The sequence below is a fragment of the Lutra lutra genome, chromosome 17 (assembly GCF_902655055.1).
Source record: "Lutra lutra chromosome 17, mLutLut1.2, whole genome shotgun sequence".
Classification (NCBI taxonomy): Eukaryota; Metazoa; Chordata; class Mammalia; order Carnivora; family Mustelidae; genus Lutra; species Lutra lutra.
Window position 1 is genome coordinate 55678196 of NC_062294.1, and position 25172 is coordinate 55703367.

At 41.9% G+C, this 25172-nt stretch overlaps 3 protein-coding genes and 1 pseudogene across 3 annotated transcripts in view; 1 reads left to right on the forward strand and 3 right to left on the reverse strand.

The window, feature by feature from the left end:
• LOC125088868 (zinc finger protein 665-like) overlaps nt 1–25172 on the reverse strand; it is a 577134-nt gene that overhangs the window by 161829 nt on the left and 390133 nt on the right.
• Nucleotides 1–25172, reverse strand: part of LOC125088894 (L-lactate dehydrogenase A chain-like) — a 386819-nt pseudogene that overhangs the window by 115321 nt on the left and 246326 nt on the right.
• LOC125088914 (KRAB domain-containing protein 5-like) overlaps nt 1–25172 on the forward strand; it is a 664001-nt gene that overhangs the window by 67264 nt on the left and 571565 nt on the right. The window lies entirely within an intron of this gene.
• The window catches only part of LOC125088878 (zinc finger protein 345-like), a 47747-nt gene continuing 27206 nt past the window's right edge, over nt 4632–25172 (reverse strand). The window contains 2 exon segments of the mRNA XM_047710472.1: nt 4632–6824; nt 6826–7723. Of these exon segments, the coding sequence (XP_047566428.1) occupies nt 5738–6824; nt 6826–7652 (1914 nt within the window). The 5' untranslated portion in view covers nt 7653–7723 and the 3' untranslated portion in view covers nt 4632–5737.

The window sequence follows — 25172 nt, forward strand, 5'->3', positions numbered from 1 at the left end:
GGTTTTTTTAAAAGATTTTATTTATTTATTTCACAGATCACAAGTAGGCAAAGAGACAGGCAGAGAAAGAGGAGGAAGCAGGCTCCCCGCTGAGCAGAGATCCAGACCTGGGGACCCTGGGATCATGACCTGAGCCACTGAGCCACTGAGCCATCATGACCCACTGAGCCACCCAGGCACCCTTCCTGTTCAGTTTTAATAGGTTATGTGATTCTAGGATGCATGCATTTCTTCCAGCTTGCCTAATTTGTTGGCATATATTGCTCAGAATATGTTCTTATATTTGTTCAGTTTGGGTTGTGATCTCTCCTCTTTCATTTATGATTTTATTTGGGTCCTCTCTCTCTTCTTTTTGCTCTTCAATTTTCTTTTTGAAATGTCTGGTCTGGAGTTTATAGACCTTAGTAAATCTTTCAAAGAACCAACTCCTATTTCATTAAGCTGTTCTACTCTTCTTTTGCTTTCTATTTCATTGATTTCTGCTCTAATCTTTATTATTTCGCTTCTCTCATTTATTATTTCTTCTCTTCTTCTCTTCTTCTATTCTCTTATTTATTATTTCTCTTCTATCTCTTCTCTTATTTCTCTTCTCCTGCTGGATTTGAGGTTTATTTGCTGTTCTTTCTACAGCTCCTTAGGTGTAAGATTAGGCTGTGTGTTTGAGACTTGTCTTGTTTCTTGGGAATGTCTTGCATTACTATTTCCCTCTTAAGATTGCCTTTGCTACAACTCGAGGGTTCTGAATTGTTGTTGTTGTTGTTTTGTGTTTTGTTTTAATTTTCATTTGTGTCATGATTTTTTAAAAAGTATTTCTTTAATTTCCTGGTTAACCTATTCATTCTTTAGTAGGATGCTTTTTTTTTTTTTTTAAGATTTTTTTTTTTTTTAATTTGACAGACAGAGATCACAAGTAGGTAGAGAGGCAGGCAGAGAGAGAGGAGGAAGCAGGCTCCCTGCTGAGCAGAGAGCCTGATGTGGGGCTCAATCCCAGGACCCTGGGATCATGACCTGAGCGGAAGGCAGAGGCTTTAACCCACTGAGCCACCCAGGCACCCCTAGTAGGATGCTCTTTAACCTCCAAGTCTTTGTGTTCCTTCCAAGCTTTCTCTTGCAATTGAGTTCAAGTTTTAAAGCCTCCGAAAATATGCCTGGAATAATTCCAGTATTTTGGTACCAGGTGAGACTGATTTTGACACAGTATGTGATTTATACTGCACTGTTCCATGCAAACACAAGAAGAATGTGTATTCTGTTGCTTTAGGATGAAATGTCCTGAATATATCTGTGAAGTCCATCTGGTCCAGTGTGTTATTTAAGCCCTCATTTCCTTGTTGATCTTATGCTTAGATGATCTGTCCATTTCTGTGAGTGCAGTGTTGAAGTCCACTACATTTATTTATTTATTTGTTATCCACGTGTTTCTTTTATTTTGTTATTAATTGGTTTATACAATTGGCTGCTTCCAAGTTAGGGACATAAATATTTATAGTTGTTGGGTCTTCTTATTGGATAGACCCTTTTATTATGCTATAGTGTCCTACTTCACCTCTTACTAGTCTTTGGTTTAAATCTAGTTTGATATAAGGATTGCTACTCCAGCTTTCTTTCAATGTCCCTTAGAATGATAAATGGTTCTCCACCCCCCTACTTTCAATCTGGAGGTATGTTTGGCTCTCATATGAGTCTCTTCTAAGCAGCATATTGATGGGGCTTGTTTTGTTTTGAATTGAATTGACTACCCTGTGTCTTCTAATTGGAACTTTTTAGTCCCTTTACACTCAGAGTGATTATTGAAAAATAGGAATTTAGCACCATCATATTACCTATAAAGTCACTCTTTTGTAAAATGTCTCTGTTTCTTTTGAGTGTTTCTTCTTTTGGACTCTCTCTTTGCTCAGAGGATCCCCTTAATATTTCTTGCAGGCCTGGTTTCGTGATCACAAACTCCTGTGGTTTTTATTCTGCCTGGAAGCTCTTTATCTCTCCTATTCCTAATGTCAGGCTTGCTGTATAAAGTATTCTTAGCTGCCTATTTTTCTCAATTAGTACATTGACTCTGTCATGCTAGTCCTTTCTTGCCTGCCAGATCTCTGTGGTTAGATATGCCGCCAGCCTTCTCTTTTTACTCTGGTAGTTTACTGACCTCTTGTCCTGAGCTGTTTTCTGGATTTTATCTTTATCTCTGATTTTTAGAAACTTCACTATTCTATGTCAACCTTGTTGACCTTTTTATTCATTTTGCAGGAGGTTTCTCTGTGCCTCCTGGACTTGAATATTTATTTCCTTCCCAAGATTAGGTTAAGTTCTTAGCTATAATTTGCTCAAATAAATCTTCTCCCCCAGCCCACCCCGCCTCTTCCTCTAGGATCCCAATTATACTAACTCGTTTTACTTTGTGGTATCACTGATCTCTTGAATCTTCACTTTGTGATCCAAGAGCTGTTTATCTTTTTCTCAGCTTCCTTATTCTCCATTTTGTCTTCTGTGTCACTGATGCTCCCTTCTACCTCACCTACCATAGCAGTTAGAGCCTCCTTCCTAAATTGCATCTCAGTAATAGCCTTTTAGATTTCAACTTGACTAGATTTTGGTTATTTCTCTGGTTAGGAATTTTCTAGTGTCTTTTTGCTTTTTGAAGCCCAGCTAGTATCCTTATAGTTGTTGATTTGAATTCTAGTTCTGTGTACTGATATCCATATTGATTAAATCCATGGTACTGAGTAGTGTACCTTGTTCTCTCTTTTGGGATGAGTTTTTCCATCTTGTCATTACATCCAGAAAAGAATAGATGAATGAAGGGAAAAAAAATACAAAAACAAAAACAATGACATGATCGCATCACCAATACCCCTCTTTCTCCAGTGCTACCGAATTAGATTTGGGTGATTTTGGTAAATATCATCCGACAGCATCCAATCATCAGTAACAGATAGGAATTCAGTTAAATCATGAAGATAAAGTAGGACTTCCCTACTCTTCAGAATCCCACCACATTTGCCAATTCCTTTCTCCCATTACATGTATTCATCACATGACACCACCAAGAGCTGTCTGTGCCTTTGCAGTGAATGAAGCAAGCCACCTCCAGGTCCCTCCCCACAGTAGACACAATTTTTACATTTTCTTTTAATAGGGCTTATGCTTCTAAGGATGCTGATTTCATCAAGTTCTACATAGATTCACATGCCACATCCCAGTGTTTAATGTCTGAATTAATACCCATTGGCCTTCCAGCTCTCTAATCTCAAGTGTTTAGAGAAGACACTCCTGCACAACCCAGGCAAAAAAGATGTTTGTGATGCCTATTAGCTGGGGGGAAAAATGAGCAAAAATATAGCTGTAAATCTGGAGATAACTAGGAAATAAAACAAATAGAAATTCTTTTTCTAAATCCATGGAGTCCATTGTGCAAATTGTGCAAATTGAGACATTTGCAGTCTACATGCTCATTTTTTCATTTTATGTATTTTCAATCTGTGACCTGGGCTACAGTGTCACTCCATTTGGGAGGTTTCTCCTACTTCCGGGTTATCTATGACCTATGCTGCATAGTCACATGGGCACGTGATTCAAACCAACACCCCCACCAATAAATGGAAAACATACCTTCATTATGGGTCATGGTGGAGTGATTAAGAGTCCCAGTTCAAGTCCACATTTGGCCAAACTAATGCCAGCTTGGGTAAGCTCTGTGGGCATCTTCTCTAGGAGAACACAGGATGGGAAATGCTTGGGAAAAGGGACCGAGGATTGCCCACAGAGGTGGATCTGATTGTCATGTCTCAAGTTACATTACCTTGTGACTCTACAGAGTGTTGTCTAGGTGATGAGAGAACAGAAGGCAAGCTGAGGACGAAGCAGAAGCTGACACCCCATGAATCCCCACCCCCCATGGGATATATGGGACATTCTTCAGGCACTCCTGGCTACCCTAAAGGAGAAACAAATGGTTACCTTGTAGAGATCACAATCCTGCAAGACCTATGTGTTCCTCAGTTTCCAAATGTCCTAGTGATTTACAAGGAAGCAGCTTTCTTTTATGTATAACTGAAGTTCCAGCGACCCATAACTCAGAATCCTGAAGCAGCACAAGTCAGCACAAGGAGGAGAAAATGATACACTAGATAAACTAGGCAGGGAAATCACCCATCATTTCAACCTTAAGGTCACTGAGGGAATGGATTCAAAGGAATATTATTCCCTTCCATTACCAAATAGGTGACAGATAACACCAGTTGCCTACAACTTTCAGTAAAATGAGATAGGGGCCTCTTGGGTGGCTCAGTCATTAAGCACCTGCCTTAGTTCAGGTCTTGGTCCCTGTCCTGGGATCAAGCCCTGCATCAGGCTCCCTGCTCAGCAGGGAGCCTCCTTCTCTCTCTCTCCCTCTTCCCCTGCTTGTCATATAAAATCTTGAAAAAAAAAAAAAAGAGATAGGTTCACCTTGGTGGTAGGACAACACACTACTGATCATAAACTCATGTTAACATATTAAAAACCATTATGTTTGATTAATTGAAGTACATTAAGTTCACACATAGACTATCTTATGCATTTCAAATGCACTGTTACAGTTGTTCAAAATACGGAATACAAGCGTTAAACCCCATAGTTGATATCACAATGTGGAAGTGACCTCCTTAAGTTCCAGTGCTACTGTCAGTCCCAACAGATGTGTATGTCCAGCTATATGGCATGGTAGGGAAGAGTTAGATGACCTCTTTCTGTTATCGGGGAGGATTTCTTCATTTCAACCACATCCACTCCTATTCTCTAAAGATCGCTATTACGAAGATACATCAGTAGTTAACCGGTGCACCACCTTTTTTTCCTTAAAGAGCAATCAGGAAAACCGTGTATGTCTAATATTAAGGAAGTTCTTTAATTTTAGGAAATGGAGAAAAATACTGTTCTGAACACCTATTTCATGGCAACTTACATCAATGCTATAACCCTAAGCAGTGTCTCCATTTAGATTTTCTTCGTTCACGTTGTGTATTACACAGTTCTCACCTTCCGAGGAAAATCTGGGATGCGTGAGTCCCCCCGAGTGCAGCAGGGCATCGAATGCCATTGACGGAGCTAAAATCAGGCTCACGGATTCATACATCCAGTACGAGTAACTCAATCTCCAGAGGTGATTTGAGAATAAAGTACATTAATATTTGTTGGTCACAAACCTCAAAAGGATCAATATAACAAAAAGCACATCGAAACTAATCGTACCCTTGTAAAAACTCCCCCACTGAATCTTTCCAACGTAACAGCATATGCACTTTCCAAGTGTTTAACTTGATCTTTTTCCTTGGGACTAACGAGTACTGTCTGAATAGAGGGACTGATACACTCCTTTTATGTGATATCTGTGACATTTATTGACATTAGATGTTCAATCACAGAGTTTTCTAATTATTTGTATGATTCAATTTACCTTCTTTAGCACTTTATTTGCAAACGTGTATATTAAAATGAGGGTCTTTCCACAATCATCATGTTTCTAGGGTTTGAACCTAGTGTGCATATTGGGACACGGAGTATAGACTGAATTCCAGTAAAAGGTTTCACCACATTCATCACATTTTACGATGTTGCTCTCATATGATAACTATGATGTTGTGAGTTTCAGGAGAGAGAGAGGGTGGACTTCTTTAGATGTGTATAGTTATTCTCCAGTTACATTGGATGAAAGGTCTGTGATGTAAGGGTTTTACAGTCCTTACTCCTAGTCTTTACATTTTTAAACTTTCTTGCCAGTATGACTTCTATGATGGTTAGTAAGGTGTGAGCACCGGTAAAAGGCCTTGCCACATTCTTCACATTTGTAAGGTTTCTCTCCAGTATGAATTCTGTGATGCTGATCAAGGTGTGAGCACTTGTTAAAGGCTTTGCCACATTCTTGGCATTGGTAAGGTTGATCTCCAGTATGAATTCGGGGATGCCAAGTAAGGTCAAAAGGCCAGCTAAAGGCCTTGCCACACTCTTGACATTGGTAAGATCTCTCTCCAGTATGAATTTGGTGATGTTGAGTAAGTTGTGAAGGCCGGCTAAAGGCTTTGCCGCATTCTTGACATTGGTAAGGCTTCTCTCCAGTATGAATTCGGTGATGTTGAGTAAGGGCTGAAGTTCGGCTAAAGGCCTTACCACATTCCTTACATTTGTAAGGTTTCTCTCCAGTATGAATTCTGTGATGCACAGTAAGCAATGAGCTCCGGTGAAAGGCCCTGCCACATTCTTGACATTTGTAAGGTTTCTCTCCAGTATGAAATCTGAGATGATTACTAAGGGTTGAGTGACCCTTAAAGGCCTTGTCACATTCCTGACATTTGTAAGGTTTCTCTCCAGTATGAACTCTGTGATGTCAAGTAAGTCATGAACACTTGTTAAAGGCCTTGCCACATTCCTTACATTTGTAAGATTTCTCTCCAGTATGAATTCGGTGATGTGCATTAAGCAATGAACTCTGGTAAAAGGCTTTGTCACATTCTTGACATTTGTAAGGCTTCTCTCCAGTATGAACTCTGTGATGTCGAGTAAGGTATGCCAGCTGGTTAAAGGACCTAGCACATTCCTTACATTTGTAAGGTTTCTCTCCAGTATGAATTCTGTGATGTTGAGTAAGTGTTGAGCGAATTTTAAAAACTTTGCCACACTCTTTACATTTGTAGAGTTTCTTTCCAGTATGGATTTGCCTATGTTTCCTTAGGGATGAGCAGTACTTAAAGGTTTTACATTCTTCACATTTGTATGATTTCACTTCAGTATTCATTTGCTGATGCTGAGATCGGGTTGAGTGCCAGTCAAAGACTTTACCACGTCCCTTAAAAATGTGTTTTCTCTCCACTAGGGATCATCTTATTTCTACTTAGTCTTGATGACTGCCTATATGTGGGACCACGTTTAGCATATCTGAATGGGTTTTTGGCCTCATGAATTCTCTGATGATCACCAATAATGGAGGACTGCTGAGGACCATTCTCACACTGACTGGATTCATCAGGATTTTCTCCCAAATGGATACTCTCATGTGTAATAAGGTTAGACCTCTGATGAAAGACTTCCCCACATTTATAACATTCATACTGGTTCTCTGAAAACTGAGTCCTCACATGTCTCTGAACACTGCAGCCCTGGTGAAGTGTTTTCTCAGATTCAGGGCACTGAGCAATGCTGTCTCCATTGGAAGGGCTCTGGTCATTCCGGAGGGTCGACTCCTCAGTGGAGCCCCTCTCATATAGATTCCGCTTAGCACTCTGTTCTTCATTATTCAATCTCTGATTTTCAGAAGTATCTGATGGAAAGGTCAATCCAATCCCGTTTTGAAAATGGTTCCAATCATTGTTTTCAGCACGGTCTAGATAACTTTCTAGATTGTCCAAACTGTCTTTCCACAAAGAGCTACGTTGGAATACTTGATTGGAGCTTTTGCTGACAGAAACACACTGCTTTGTGGAAGCAGCTGACTTAAAAAGGGAGGTTTTCCACAATGTTTTATATCCTTCACTATTCGGGTCATTTTGAGTCTTATTAGACGCCGTTGCCTCAGATGGGCTATATCCTTCATGGTATCTTTGATGCCCTTCCCTCTCCCTATCACCGTCCCGGTCTGTCATTAAGTATACATATTCAAGGGCGCTATTTTTGTATCTACTCATTGTCACTTTTTAGAAAGAAGCCCCTATGCTTGGCTTTTGCAGGAAGTTCTGGGTGTCATGTGAAGATATGCCTGAGAGATATCAAATAAGAGAAAAGGAAACTCATTGCACTTACTACTTTCAGAAGAATATACAGATGATTTGTAACATACAAGCTTCAAGTCAATCAGAGAGTGTCAGAAAGATGGCTGGGTAGGAATCATCAGAATTTCCTTCCTCCATGGACACCTTACGTTTGAACACAACATACTGACCACATACCCTAATAGATAATTCTGTGATACTGTCATGTTGTAGCACAAATCCCTTCCTGCATCTCAAATAATCTGGAAAAGTGCCATGTGAGCATAAAATTAGAAGGATGGTTATTTAAACATAAAACTGAAATGAACCAAATAGGAAAAAATCCAACATACTCAATAGGTAAAGATTGTAAGCTTCTCCTCTATGATCAGAAATGAGGTAATGAAGTAACCCCACCACTGCCTTTCAACATGGTACTGGACAGTCTAGTCAGAACAACTGGGGAAGAAAAAAACACATAAAAAGAATCCAAACTGAAAAAAGAAAAAGTGAAATTATCTGTGTTCACAGATGACATGATCTATAAAAGACCATAAAGAATCCTAATTTAATTTTTCTGTGTTTTCCTATTGTTTGTATTGTTTATTTCTGCTAAACATTATCTACAACACTTTCCAGTTTCAATTTTTTTTTTAATGCAATACATGGCTGAGTTTAAAAAAAAAAAAAAAGCTGGAAGGGTGCCTGGGTGGCTCGGTGGGTTAAGCCTCTGCCTCCAGCTCAGGTCATGATCTCAGGGTCCTGGGATTGAGTCACACATTGGACTCTCTGTTTGGCAAGGAGCCTGCTTCCTCCTCTCCTCTCTCTGCCTGCCTCTCTGCCTACTTTTGATCTCTGTCTGTCAAATAAATGAATAAAATCTTTTAAAAAGAAGAGAGAGAGAGAGCTGGAATAAAAAACTTAACTTTCCATGAGAAACTAGGAAAGGAAAAAAACTTAAATGAAATGTAGTAGTACAATAAGTAACATAGATAAATCTGAAATAAATAAAATGGGGAACAGAATTGTAACAGAACACTGAATGTAATGCCCAGTTTACCCGAAATAATAAAACTGGTTGTGCTTTAACTTGGTCAGCATTTATAAACTACCAAATCAGATAACTTAGGAATAAAAACAATAACAACAACAATAGATAATTCCTAAATTTGCACAAGTCACTAAGACTGAATTATCTACCCTCTACCAAATAAATGGGAACTCATCTTACACCAGAAACAGGAAGTTGTTATATTTGGAAACAAAACTCTCCCAGCACAGAAAAGCCCAAGACCTAGGAATGTTACAACATTTGATGCAGTCACTGAGTTCCCTAAATCAAATCTTGTGCTAGAGGATTCTGCTCTCTTTTGCTCAGATTCATTGTTTTCCTTTTTTGTGTCCTTGAGGTCAGAAAGTCCTTCCTCTGTTTCCTCCAGCTGGCTGTTTATTACATCAATCCTCTTTACAATCTCATTTATTGCATTGTTAATCTCATTGATTTTTAAAAATTTATTAATTTGAGGGGTGCCTGGGTGGCTAAGTGCATTAAAACCTCTGCCTTCGGCTCAGGTCATGATCCCACAGTCTTGGGAGGGAGCCCTGCATTGGGCTCTCTGCTCAGTGGGGAGCCTGCTTCCTCCTCTCTCTCTTCCTTCCTCTCTGCCTACTTGTGATCTCTGTCTGTCAAATGAATAAATAAAATCTTTAAAAAAATTTATTTATTTGAGAGAAAAACAAAGAAATAGAAAGAGCATGAGTGGGAGCTACAGAGGGAGAGGGAGAATATCAAGTAGACAGCACACTGAATGTTGACACTGACCTGGGGCTGGATCCTAGGATCTTGAAATCACTACTTAAGCTTAAACCAAGAATCAGATATAATTGAGATACCCATGTGCTCCATTTTTTTTCCCTTTTAACTCTTGTCTCTGTGGTAAAGTTCTCAGCACTTTTTTCTCAAACCTGTGAGTATATGATTGTTGCCTTTAATTCTCCATTAGGTATGTCACTGATAACTGCTTCCCTTAGATCTCTGGCCATGGCCGTATTTTTTTGTTTCTTTTAGGATAAATTCTTCCATCATGGCATTTTGTCTAAGTCTGCCTTCCTCTCTGTTTAGAAAAGCCAGTGATGTGTCCTGCTACATCCTTCTAGTAAGTGGTCCTCAGAAGTTCTCCTTGCCTTCTGTAGACAGTATTTGCTCCCGGGTCTGAATGTGGTCAGTTTTAACTAGGTGAGCTCTGGTCTGCTTGTGAAATGAGACCTGAAATCACCTCCAACAAAACGGAGGTTGTGCAGAACTCTCTGCTCTGCTCAGGAGATGTGATGTGGACAGGGGCCCACCTTTCTGGGCCTGAGGTAAGCTAGACTGAGATGGTCAGTCCAACCACAGCACAGGGGCCTGGGGCTTGGAAGCAAGCCAGACAGCCAATGTCCTCACCAACGAGGACACTGGGACACTGCTCTACATTATGCTACAGGGCAGGAGAGGGAAATGGTGCCATCTAACTCCTGTGTTCTTAGACACATATCCCACTGAATGTTTCCTCACAGGGAAATAGTCCTAGACTAGTGAATAATCTTCCCACTGTGTCCCCCAGTCATTCTTCTGATCACTGTTTGCAGGTTGTCTGTACCCAGGTTCCTTGCCTTCCTTCTCACCAGGAGTAGCACAGCACCTTTTTGGCTCTATCCCAGCCAAGCCTGCTGACCTTTAAAACTCTAGGCTTTAAGAACTGCTAGTTCCAAGAACTCATGAAATTCAACCCCTCTTGTTTTGCACACCAGGGGCTTTGGAGAAACATTCTCCTAGTGCGTTCCCTCTGTCATGTCACTTTCTCCACAACCAGGGATCCCTGCCTTCCATAGCACTGTAATTCTTCCCGCCCTCAACCATGTCTCCAAACTTTCTGCCATCTATGATGTGGCCTCTTCTCTCCTTTAACTTGGGGAATATGATCTGTCAGTCTTCATGGCCATTTCTGGAATACTAAGGATGATTTGGTGCTTATCTAGTTGTGTTCCTGAGATGTGATGAGTCTAGCGTCCTCCTATTCCAAGGCCATTTTCCTCTCCTGGAAATCCTTGTTGTTAGAAACCTGTGAAAAGGGTTGCCTGGGTGGCTTAGTGGGGTAAAGCCTCTGCCTTTGGCTCAGGTCATGATTCCAGGGTCCTGGAATTGAGCACCGCATTGGGCTCTCTGCTCAATATGGAGCCTGCTTCCCTACTGATAAAATAAATAAATAAATAAGATCTTTAAAAAAATAAAAAGAAACCTGTGTGAAATAGAAAAAACAATTACAACACTGGAGAATACAAACCCAACACATAAAAAATTTGTTGTTTCTACATAAAAAAGAATTCCAAAAGTTGAGACATAATACATTTAGAGGAACATCCCCCCAAATAAAATGCTTATAATACACCATAAGGATATCAAATCTGGAACAATGAGAACTATGAATACTGTGCAGGAATTGAAAGAAGAAATAAGTGGAAACACATCAATGTTCTTTCACTCAAATACTTAAGACTATTGACCTATCAATAAGTCTTCAATTGACCTGCATATTTAATGTACTCTCTGTCAAATTCCCAATGCAATTTTTGCAGAAAGAACAAAATGCACCCTAACTTTACATGGATGCCACAGGATAACACATACCCAGAATAATCTGGAAAATGAACAGCACACGTCGTGATTTAAGGCATACTGTAAAGTCACAGTCATCAAAATAATATACTACAGACGAAAGAAAGCCACAGAATAAGGGAAGAGTGTAGATGATCTAGACATAGATTTCTCCAATGTTACTGTGTATGACAATCAACTGGGGCCTTGTTAAAATTCATATTCTGAGGGGCACCTGGGTGGCTCAGTGGGTTAAGGCCTCTGCCTTCGGCTCGGGTCGTGGTCTCAGGGTCCTGGGATCGAGCCCCGCATCGGGCTCTCTGCTAAGCCGGGAGCCTGCTTCCCCCCCCCCTCTCTCTCTGCCTGTCTCTCTGCCTCCTTGCGATCTCTGTCTGTCAAATGAATGAATTAAAAAAAAATTCATATTCTGATTTTGATTTCTGATTAGGGTCTAAGTTTCTACATTTCTCACAAGTGTGCAACTGATGCCCACATTTTCAATTCTACAGTTCTAAATTCCGTAAATGAAAGAATGAATAAATGTTGGATGGATGGATGAAAAAATGAATGAATGAATGAAGAAAATAAAAATAAAAAATAAAATAAAATAAAAGTCATGAATGGGGCTGCATCAGTGGCTCAGTTGGGTAAGTGTCTATTTTGGCTCAGGTCATGATCTCAGGGTTTTGGGACTGAGCCCCACAGCAGGCTTTGTGCCTCTCTAGAGGTACACGAAGGATGGAGAGAAATCAAAGGAGTAGTTAGGTCTAAGATCATGGCAATGGGAATCCGTCACAAGAAACGACTTGTGTTCATGTTCCACTGAAAGACAAATCATAGATTTTACACGTCAGTACTAGTCATGACAGTCCTGCACGGAGAACCATTCCCCCCTCCTGTTAACAGTAGAATGATGTGACTGGCATCCATACAACAGAACAGGATTGCTCCACTCTAATGAATGATGCACAGTAACATGCAGGAAAACCAACCAATTCACAAAGTCAGAGAAAGAAAAAAAAAACAAATAGAAGAGTCCCCATTACCTGATGATATTTCCACAAAGTAAAAAAGGGAGCACAGCAATCCCTTGCCTTAGATGCTGAAACAGTGCTGAGCTTAGGGGAAAAGTTACTGAGACCTCAAAAGGAGTTCAGAGGACAATATTGTGTTTCATTACCTCGGTGGCTTATACAGATGAGATCAGTTTGTGAAATTCCATCCATGAAGCTCTTCACTTGTGATCTGCACATGTGACTCTACTTTCCTTTTTTTTAAAGATTTTATTTATTTATTTGACAGACCGAGATCACAAGGAGGGAGAGACGCAGGAAGAGAGAGGGGGGAACAGGCTCCCCACCAAGCAGAGAACCCCATGTGGGGCTTGATCACAGGACCCCGAAACCATGACCTGGGCTAAAGGCAGAGGCTTAACCCACTGAGCCACCCAGGTGCCCAAATAAATAATTTTTAAAAACTTAAATTAAAAAATAGACACAGGGGCACCTGGGTGGCTCAGTGGGTTAAGCCTCTGACTTCGGCTCAGGTCATGATCTCAGGGTCCTGGGATCAAGCCTGACATTGGGCTCTCTGTTCAGAAGGGAGCCTGCTTCCCTCCCCCGCCCCGCCCCTGCCTCTCTGCCTACTTTTTATCTCTCTCTGTCAAATAAGTAAATAAAATCATTAATAAAAAAAGTAGAAACAAAAGCCTCATCATCAAAAACCTAGATATAAGTATTAGCAATATACATAAACTAACAAATTGAAATTAAAATAGGAAGGAATTTCACACTGTGACTAGATTTTAAAAGCATGCTTTAAAAAAATGCATGCATAACGCTGACAGCATGATGAACACGGCTGGCAGCACAGACACAATTCCTCTGGAAATCGGCCATTTTCCCGTGTTTCTCTACAAACTCCCAGCCCCTTCCTGTGAGTGGGCTGCAGGTTTGAAGGCCCCGACCTGCTGAAGCCTCCTTGCTGGCAAAGCAATGAAGCTACAGCTGCCCTTGATCCCCAGCTCTGTCTGCATGTTCTGATCTGGGTCTGAAGTGTGGAGGTCAGTTCACACAACAGAATGAATGTGAGGAGAAGAAAATTTGTTTTCCTCACTCCATTCTCCATTCTTTGGTTTGTCGAATACTTAAAATGAGGTTAAGACAGATTGATGAGAAAAAAAAAATAATTTCCTAATTATGAGTGCCTGAAAGACATGAGGCTCAAAGACAGGCAACAGAAGCTTGCATGCCACCGTGACTTAAAAAAAGGAGGGAGGGATTTAGAATAGCAAACAGGAGTCATAAACTCACAGGAGAATGGAAAGATGAAATCTACATCGAATAATGCTTTGCCCCTCCAGGTAGACAACTCTTGAGGATGTAAAAAGTTAATCTTTGGTGTCCACAGTCTTTCTGATCAAGGTCCTCCATCTAATCAATTCTTGGTATGTATCACAGACAAAGAGGATAATTTGTACCTCCTATTTCTGCAGACTTGGTACTTTTGGCACCTTTGAGAAGCAGGGCAGAGAGGAGAACCCAGAAGAGCCCAGGAGCGGAAGTTGGGACTTCTTAGTTCCCTAGTTGGGCCATCTTGGAACACAGGTTTTCCTTATCACTACAGGACAGTTTTCTTCCTCAGTTTACACATGTCCTAGTGATTTACAAGGAAGAAGCTTTCTTATCCTATCTATAGCCTAACTTCTAGGGACCCATTAACTCAGTTTCCTGAGGCCCTAACATCACCCTCCCCTCCACAAAATTGAGGGGGGCTGAGGCAGAAGGAAAGGTACGTAAAATTAAATTTCTTTTAAACCTGAAACCAAATCAAAAGGATGTGTGATAGAAGAATACAACAGTCCTCCAGGAAGTTGGCGACTGTCACTGAAGGGAAAAACAGCCTTTGCTTGACAATAACCAGGTCCCCATTCTCAAGAGTCTTCTTTTGCATATGACAGTCCTTCTGCACACCCCATTTGTCCTCATCTCCCCAGCTTCCAATTATATAATCAATGACACATCAGGAAAATGAGCAGCTCTTTCTGCCTAGGGGTCCTGTCCCAGTGCTTTAAGAAACCACCGATTTACACCAAAGACATCTCAAGAATTCTTTCTTGGTCATCAGTTCCAGATTCCACACCCCTGAACCTCACCTATATTCCAAAACCCCGTCAAGTTCCATATTGCTTATTGGTGAATGGACAGAGTCATGAGAGCCTTTAAGAATGTAGCAACCAGTACTTATCAGCACTTGCTAGATCCTTATCCTAACTATGCAGGCTAAGAATCAGGAAAAGGGTCACATGAGCTCAAAATTAGCAGAATGGTGGATATTGAAACAGAACACTGAAATGAACCAACTATAGTACAGTAAAAATAGGAACGTATCAACCACAGGAAGAGTTGTTTGTCAGAAAAGATCAACAACATTGACAGCCCATGAACTAAATACAGAAAAAGAAAACTGCAACTAAAATGAGAGGTGAAAAGGCAAAAGGAGAGCATAACTGACTGTAGGAATCAAATAAGAGGCAACAATGGATAATCAGGGACCACAAACTCACACCAAAAGATGAGTATGAATGTAAAAAAAAATAAAAATAAAAAAAAATAAACAATTTAGACTCCAGCATTCAGGAAAAAAACAAAAAACAAAAAACAAAAACTGATCTACAACCACAAACCAGAATGAAAGAGGAATAAAAGAAAAAATCCAACAAACAAAAATTGTGTGCCAGATGAATTCCCTGGATTCAAACAGATACTGACAGAGAAAGGACTGCAAATCTTCTCAAACATTTCCAAGGAGTGACCATCAGGAGAACTAGCAGAACACTCTCTCTGTGGCACCAGCATTACCAGCTCATGCAAGCCAGACAAAGACACTACAAACAACAAAGTTTACAAACTACTGCCTGTGACGAATATTCACTCGAAGCCCACCATAAATAGCAATCTGAATCAACAGCACATCTTCCCTTTTTACAAGATCATCAAGTGGGAAACGGACCTGGAATTAAGGGTGCTCCAAGATACAGAAAACCATAAATTCAAGACTCCACATTAACAGAACAAAGGGCAAAAATGACATGATCATATTAAGGGAGACAGAATACAAATATGGGAGTATTGGACAACATGTCATGCTAAAAACACTCAAGGTAGAGAACGAAGGAAACCCCAACCTAATGAATGCCACAGATGCATGAAAAGCTGAAACCTATTCAGTAGGGACCGTCTGCAAGCTTCTCCTCTATGATCAGCAGGTAATGAATTGACCCCACCACTGCCTTTGAGTAGAGTACTGGATTCTCTATTCAGAACAATTATGCAACCATAAATATAGTAAAGGAATCTAAACTAAACAAGAAACAGTAAAACTATCTCTGTTCACACATGACATGATTACAGAAATCCCTAAAAATCATCTTCATTTTTTTACTGTTTTTGGTCATTATTTGTTTATTTCTTTTTTTTTTAATTTTTAAAGATATTTTTTATTTATTTGACGGAGAGAGAGAGAGAGGTCACATGGAGTCAGAGAGGCAGGCAGAGAAAGAGGAGGAAGCAGGCTCCCTGCTGAGCAGAGCCCGATGCGATGGGGGGCTCAATCCCAGGACCCTGGGATCATGACCTGAGCTGAGCCACCCAGGTGCCCCTTGTTTGTTTATTTCTGCCAGTTTCCTGAGTACACTGTTTTTCATTTTTGTTATGTTATACAATACAGGTAACAAAAACGTTGGAACAAGCAACTTAATTTCCACCAGAAAAACTAAAAAAGGAAGACAATTAGATGAAAGTTAGTAGAGAGGAATGCCTGGGTGGCTCAGTGGGTTAAGACTCTGCCTTCAGCTCAGATCATGATCTCAGGGTCCTGGGAAGAAGCCCCCCATTGGGCTCCCTGCTCGGCAGTAAGCCTGCTTCCCCCTCTCTGCCTGCCTCTCTGCCTACTTGTGATCTCTCTGTCAGATAAATAAAATATTTAATTTTTTTTAAAGAAACTTAGTAGAGGAATGAAAATAACAAAGAAAAATCTGAAATAAATAGAGAGCACATTAATACTAACAGAACACCGAAAGTAATGCCCATTTTGATAAAAAATAAAAGTGGCAAAACTCTAAATCCCACAAACTACTATATAATAAGAAGTACAGGGGTGCCTCTGCCTTCAGCTCAGGTCAAGGATCCCATGGTCATGGGATGGAGTCCCCAAACAGGAAACCTGTTTCTGCCTCTCCCATTCCCCGTACTTATGTTCCCTCTCCTGCTGTGTCTCTGTCAAATAAATAAAATCTTTTTTTTTTCTTTTAAAGATTTTATTTATTTATTTAACAGACAGAGATCACAAGTAGGCAGTGAGGCAGGCAGAGAGAGAGGGGGAAGCATGCTCCCTGCCGAGTAGAGAGCCCAATGTGGAACTCGATTCCTAGGACCCTGGGATCGTGACCTGAGCTGAAGGCAGAGGCTTTAACCCACTGAGCCACCCAGGCACCCAAAATAAACAAAATCTTAAAAAACAAAACCAAAAACAAATAGGGTAATTTAGAACAAAAGAAAGATAATTCCTAAAAACAGACAAGTTATTAAGAATGAATTACTAACCTTGAACCAAAGAATTTGGAATTCACCTTAGACCAATAAGCAGCATGAAGGTTCAATTTGGAAGAAATACTCTCCCAGCACAGAAAAGCCCTAGACCTGGGAACCTCACTACTTTCAATGGTGGCAATGAGCTCCCTAAATAAATCCTGTGTTAGGGGAACCTGGGTGGCTCAGTGGCTTAAGCCTCTGACTTCGGCTCAGGTCAGGATCCCAAGGTCCTGGGATTGAGCCCTGCCTAGTGCTCTCTGCTCGGCAGGGAGCCTGCTTCCCCACCTCTCTCTCTGCCTGCCTCTCTGCCTACTTGTGATCTCTCTGTCAAATAAATAAATAAAATCTTAAAAAAAAAAAAATCCCATGTTGCATGATTCTTTTCCCTCCTTTGGTTCCGATTCAGTATTTCCCTTTACTTTGCCTTTTATGTGTCAAAGTCATTCTTCTGCTTCTTCCAGCCTTCTCTTAACATCAAGCCTGTTTCTAATCTAGCTATTGCATTGTTCACCTATGTTTGATTTTTACAAAGACATATATTGGGGGGTGGGGGGTTGTGAGAGTTCGGGTGGGAGCTAGAGAGAGATGGAATCACATGCATGCATCACACTGAGTGCAGAGGCTGACTTGAGCCTGGATTCCAGGACCCTGAGATCAAGATCTGAGCAGAAACCAAGACCCTGGGGCTTAACGGAGTGAGCCACCCGGACACCCAACCTTTTTTTTTTTTTTTTTTTAACTCATCCCTGTGTAAAGTTCTCACTATTCTTTTTTTTTTTTTTTTAAAGATTTTATTTATTTATTTGACAGAGAGAGATCACAAGTAGGCAGAGAGGCAGGCAGAGAGAGAGGAGGAAGCAGGTTCCCCGCTGAGCAGAGAGCCCGATGCGGGGCTCGATCCCAGGACCCTGAGATCATGACCCGAGCCGAAGGCAGCAGCTTAACCCACTGAGCCACCCAGGCGCCCCAAGTTCTCACTATTCTTTTCTCAACTCCTTGAGTATCGTTACGATTGCTGCCTTAAATTCTCCATCAAGCTCCTTACCACTGATTCCATTGCTTCTCTGGCCCTGGCCTTACCTGCTGGTTTTGTTTGGGATAAATTCTTTCATCTTGGCTTTTGTCTAACTCTCTAACTTTCTCTGTCTATTAGAAAACTCAACAATATCTCCTTCTGTATCCTTCAGGCCAGGGGTCTGCAGGGGCTCTCCTTGCCTGCTACGGGCAGTGTTTGGTCCCTGGCCTGAATGTGGCTAGTTTGAACTAGGTAAGCTCTGCTCCACTTGTGAAAGGACACCTGACGTCAACTCCACAGGGACCGTGGCCCTGCGGAATCCCTGCTCAGGAGACGTGATCTGGGCAGGGGCTGACCTTGCTGAGCCTGAGGCAAGCCTCATTGAGAAGGGCGGTCCCCTCAGATCACAGGGGGGTGGGGCCTGGTGCAAACAAAGCAGCCAGCCAGTGTCCTCACTGAGTGGGGCTCTGCTTTATGCTACAGGATGGGAGAGGGAAATGGTGTCATCCAACTCCCGTGTTCTTAGAGCCACATGTCACTGAAGGATTCCTCTCAGGAATGTGCTCCTAGACTACTGAAAACTCTCTCCACTGTGCGCCACAGGTGTTCTCCAGATGACTGTTTCCACACTGTGAGCCCCCAGATTGTTTGCCAGCATTCTCTCCAGGAGCACCTCAGTGCCCTCCTGGTTCTATCCCATCCAAACCTGCTGACCATTAAACTCCAGGCTTTAAGATGTGCTGGTTCCAAGAACTCATGAAATTCAGCCCTTTTCCCTTTCCAAGTCAATGGCATTGGGGAAACCTCCTTAGGCATCCCCTGAGTGCTCCTCTGTCATGACACCTACTGCACAGCCAGGGCTCCGTCCCCTCCACAATGCTATACTCCTCTCCTCCCTAAACCATGTCTCCAAACTATCTGCCACGTTCCATGTGGCCTCTTCTCTCCTTTCACTTGGGAGTCTGTCCTGTCACTCCTCAGCCCAGTGTCTGGGGCATTTAGGATGACCTGACAGTTGCCTAGTGGTGCTCATGACAGGACACATGAGTCTAGGATCCTCCTACTCCACTGCCGTTGCTTCCTGTGGTGAATCCTTATTGTTTGAATCCTCTAACAACTCATGTGGATTTTATAAAGTTGGTACACAAACCAAAACATAAAAATTAGTTTTGTTTCTACACAACAAAGAGCAATTCCCAAAACAGGATCATACGTTAGGAGCAACAACCACTCCCCAACTCAAATTCACCAAGCCACCATACTCATGGAAACAGCTCCCTCCTTCACAACAAATGTAGGTTTAATCTGCTTCTGGCTGCAACGCTGGATTTTGTAGCTTGGATCCCACTGCATCCGTGGCCTTTATCAATTTCAAGTTTCCCCTGCATTTTTACTAGTACCCATGTCTTCAGGCTATAGGATCACTTGTTTCAACTTAGGCTTCCTCCTGAAAATTGACTTTGTGTAAAATGAGTACAATTATTAAAGTTGGTTGCACTTTCTGGTCTTCCCAAAAGAATCCACTTACACAGAAAAGCCTTCCTGACACGTGTGGCCATTATTACACACTCTGTAATGGTGAGACATCAGAGAGAACACACTGTAGGGAAATAGACTTAAGAAGCTCTCATAGAAATGACTGTTCTTCCATGTACCCCCTGGGCTGCTCAGCCTATGAGGATCACAGGCTCTTCTTCATCTACCAATTTACTTCTTCACATTGCTGGGCAGACTCTTGTCTTTCCCCTGCTCTCTCCCTTCTACCACTATGCACCTTTATCTCCACTGTGGTACAGATCAGTTTGCTTTCCTAGGACTTTACCCTACTAGGAATACTTAGGATTAGCTTATTTTGCACAGTAGGTTTACTTTCTTTGCCTGCACCTTCTTAAGACACTACTTTAACCTATAAAGGCATATGCTTGTGGGTATCTACCTTGCTTTCTTCTAAATGTTCCATTCATTCAGGTGTACAACATGGGCACTGGACCGCTCTATAGGTTCTATTCTGCTCACTACCAAGTAGCTACCATCTGGACCATAAAATGCTGTCATTATACTACTAAACGAGTTCTCTATATTCTGTTATCCCCATGACTCATTATTCCACAACTGAAGCATGTGCTTCCCGTTCCCATTTCCTCATACTACCCATCATCCTTCTCCATTCCACACCAGTAACAGTCAGGTTACTCCTTGTATTTATGGGTCTGTTTCTGCTTCTTTCATTGTGTCTTGTCATGTGTGACAATGTGGTTTGAACCACAAAGTATTATGCGATGTCAAGTAACTCAGTCAAAGACAAATACTATATATATTCACTTAAGTGTATAATCAAAACAACAACATAAATGAACAAACAAGAAACACACTCATGAATATCTGTTTTGTTTTGAATAAAGTCCATGGATAATCCCAAGAATATGAAAAGCCCAACATGACACACATTCTAAGCTATGACCAGGTGGCCTGTAAACATTTCCCAATCCTGGCAGAAGACAGGAGGCTCCCAGGTCAAAGTCTAAGCATCTTATGACTCATGACACAGCAAACATCATAAACATCTTCATCACACTAATTCCACTGGCCAGCTGCGCACCCGCAACTGATACCGGGAGACGCTGCACATGCAGTGGGTTTGAGTCACTTCTGTGGGACTCTGAGCATAGGAAACCCTAGCATCGTCAAGGAACATCCAATGTATCTACCCAGTCCTTTGTCACAGAAAGAAACATCTGTTTTCCTGTGCAATAAACTCATCTGTCCTCTACCCAAGAGCCAGATGCGTTCACTATATTCCCAAGCTTTTTTATACACAAACATGAGTGGGATGACAAGTATTACTAAAACATCAACCAAGGAAATGCTCATGCAGATCATGACAACACCACATGACTTCAAGGAATAGTGACAAGACTGTATAAGGCACATATATGAATGTATGATTCGGGGCAGGTATCCACAACAGCAACCAATACATTTTCCTTCATGATCTTTTGCTGCTCACCTGGCAGTGATATACCTTCACATGCAGAGTAGATCACAAAGTCAATGTACCTGGAAGGTTTGACTTTAAGATGCTTCCAACCATCAGCCATAGGGCCATTTGTGAAGGTCTGGAAGACCCCCAAGATGCACACTGTGCCACCAGGGACACATCCCTGGCCACTCTGTCAACCTAAAAAGAAGTGTGCATCCAACGTCATGGCAGAAATCTTTCACCCAAAAGCTGTCAGTGTGGGTCGGACTCCATTACAGACAATGGCCAATGAGTAGCCTATGCTCCCCTGTTTGGCAATAAAAACTGTAGAACTTATCCTACCTCCAGTGAAGTAAAGAGAGACAGTGGTACAACATCTATCAGGGTGCAATGATTGCAGGGACAGCCTGCAACACAATGCTTATGGCAACTGCCCAGCTCCTGGAAGCATGTCTGCTATGGGAAAAGAGGAATAATCATTGATCTGAGCACAGAAGCCCATGGAAGATCTCTGACATCACAACTGGCATTGGGTGTGTGGTCCTGGGAAACTGCTAACACCACTAGAGGAGGAAGACAAAGAGATAAATCAACAGAGAAGTCTGGTACAAGATCATGGCCATGGGAATCTATATCAAGACATGACTTGTGTAGGGAAGCCTGGGTGGCTCAGTCAGTTAAACTTCTGCTTAAAAACTGTGTCCTGATCCAGGGTCTGGGGAAAGAGCCCTGCCTGGGGCTCTTTGCTCAGTGGGGAGTCTGCTTGTCTCTTGCCTCTGGCCCTCCCCTAACATGTATTTATTCTCTCCCTCTCCCAAATAAAGAAACAAAATCTTAAAATGATTTGTGTAAGCAAATGAAAAGAAAGCATAATACATTTCACTTTATTAGCCAAGTGGGGAAATAAAAATAGAAAACCTCAATCATGAAAGAAACCACAGAATATGTTAATTTCTAATACATTTCTGGGTAAAATTTTAAACATAATGATATGTTCAGAGAAACACAAGGGATTCTATCTCTATGGTATGGATTAAAAAATTTTCCTAAGATCAAATTTAAAAAAATATATATTTACTAGTATGTGACACATTCCTCTGTACAGTGCATACAATGTCTATCTCATGGTTACTGATGCTGTATCTGCTATTAATGTATTCAATGTTCTAGAGTTTATGGGTTAGTGGTAATACTATTGTCTTTTCACTCAAAGAAATCATGTAGATAAAGGAAGGTATAGGGAACCTCTCACTATTGGTCGAGTCAGGGTTTGAATCTGGGTGCCCTACACAGGAACAGGAAGCACACAGGACATATACTCTTCTAGAAAGTGACCCATGTTTGGATTGTTCCTTTTCTCTTTGACACTCAATGGTTCATCCAGCTGTCCTCACACAGAACAGCTTCCATGAACAGACACTTCAAAGTGAACATTCCAGCCCACACCACACATAGGAAGCCTGAGTGGTTTCCTGGTTGAATACTCAGAAGTAGACACAAAGGTCAGGCATCCAAGGTACAACACAGGAAAGGCCCAAAACACAACAATCCACTTTCATGCCTGGAGAACCAAGACTACACACCTGTGTATCTCACTACATTACACACGGGCTATTACTCTTCCTGAAGAACACAACTATGAATGTGTCTCAAGATATAGGTTCTCAAGGTCTAGTCCCTAGACAGCCACCTGAGATGGGGTAAGAAAGGAAAGGTGGGGGGCTGCCCCCAGAGCTACTGACACAGTAATGTAAGTCTGGGCGCAGCGATCCAAGATGTACAAGTGCTCCCGGTGATACTGACCCAGGACAATTTGCACAACCTCTGCAGGAACCAAGTCACAGGTCAATCCTGAGTTATCCCCACAGAAGTCACTCTCAGAAACCCTCAGTGCTTGTGGTCATGTTACTGTCTGGACAGACATACACAGCATGCACAACACACAACATGCACAACACACATTTCCTTTATTCATTACTAAATCTGACTATAACAGAGGCAAGTGAGTGACTTGCAGATTCAATGATATGGCTTCTTTTCACCTGCCTGACACGGGAAACAGAGGGGGAATCAGGGCACCTGTGGAGGCAGTCTGGGGGCTATTCAGACAGGTGAGCTCCTGCTCAAACAAGGAAGAGATGACAGAGCTGAAGACAAAGAGAGAGGAGGCGATCACTCTTTCTAAAATAGTAACTCCTCTTCCGGAAACTGGGAAATAACAGGAATGCAGACTTGACAAATGCCTGGGACATGTGTGACAGAACCCAGAATTGCTATTATTAGTGTTCTCCTGAAGAAAACAAGTCTATATCCTGGGCCCTTAGACTGTTTTTTTTTGTTTTGTTGGTTTTTTTTTTTAATTCCCAAATACGACTCCAAGATCACAACTCATTCAAAGAAAAAGAAAAATATGTTCCAATCAGAGGAACAAAATAAATCTCCAAAACTGGCCCTAAGTTAATAAAGACCCATACATTGCAGAAAAACCAAACCGAACCAAACCAAAACCAGACCAAACCAAAAACAAAACAACAACAACAACAAAAAACTGCAAGCACCTCAAATTATAATGATAAAAATCCACATGGAGGAAAAAGAGAAGAAAGCAGGTAACTAAACGTTATCGGGAAAACAAAGCATGACCAAAATGTAAACCCAGAGAGACAAAAAGTGTAACATCCAGGAACCAGAAACTGAGAGCCCCAGAGTACATTTACTGAATTTAAAAATACATAAGGGATCAGCAACAGACTTGGTGAAGCAGAAGAAAGAATCAGAACTCTTAAAGACACTTTTTCTAAATTCTCTACGAGGGGACCAAAGAAATAGGTGGAAAAGGACAGAGTCTGAGGGACCTGTGGGACACCAACGAGTAGTCCAACATGCACATTAAGGGGACCCCATAAGGAGATGAGGGTGACCTATGTGGAAACAAGAGACAAGTCAAGCTTGATAAATTCTAAGTAGCATAAATGTCAAGACATGAACCAGCAGCAGATTGTAATTAACCCATCAAATATCACAGATGAAGAGGGACTTTTGAAACAGCATGGCAAATGCACTTCACCTTGTGCAAGAGCTCCTAGAAGAGCAGTAGTGGGATTCCCAGCAGTCCCAACAAGAATGGGGCTGGCATAATTCCAGGAAGAATGTCCTACTCTGCCTACTCAGGTATTTACCAATGGCGCCAAGTGGAAGGAAATTTAATGTTATGCACACCTCTTTTGACTTGGTTCTTCTCAGAATCTATGATCAAGGGCACTTGGTTAAGTGTCCACCTTCAGCTCAGGTCCTGTTTCCAGGGACCTGGGATGGACCCCCACATTGTTCTCCCCGCTCCGCGGGGAGTCTACTTCTCCTGTCCCCCTCCACCACTGCCCATGAGCGCTCTCACCCTCTCTCTCTCAAATAATAATTCTTAAAAAAAGAAAAAAGCTACAAGCAAGAGAAACTCAGACAAAGGCATTTCCAGTTGAACTGTGGTGATCTCTGCATACTGCTGAGTACATCCACGTTCCCTATAAATGATTGAGAGAGAAAATATGAACACAGCAGGGGAGGGATCTGGCAAAGAGCAGCGAGACAATAAATCCAGTTCACACCAAGCGTAGGAAACAAAGTGATCTCGGTGTCAAGGCACAGCCAAGGACACACCATCACTGGTATTATTTTGTGGTCTGGAAACAGGAATTCAGAATAGGAATCTCATTATGAAAACAGAGGATATATACACAGTTCAATCACCTACAGTTTCTGTAGCGGCTGCTTTGAGGCAAGGGGGCTTGAGCAAAGGCGTGGAGAGCGGGCCCCAGTGACCCCCTTGCTGAATCCAGACAGGCCCATTGGAGACTTACCTCAAAGGAGCCACAGGCCCAAACTAACCAATGAACTACTGACAACCAGGGACAGTGCCCAGAAGAGGAAAACTTCCCTGAGCCCCCTAACTCCTCACCTTCCCGCACTACAAAGAGCCCCCACCTCACCCAAGGCTCCTTGCAGACCTCTCTCCTCTGCCACCTGCCTCCTGCCTCCCGCAGGATATTCCGTGAACTGCAAAGAGCGTGGTTCTGCCTCAGGTGAATGCTTCAATCCCACGTGACTTCCTCCACCCAATCAAGGACCCGGGTTTGGGGGGCCCCCACCTGACTGGCAGAGACACATTTAGACAACAGAGTCACCATGTTGCCTACCAGGCAGCATATCTTAATTACAGATTCATTTACACTTTAGTGCAAGG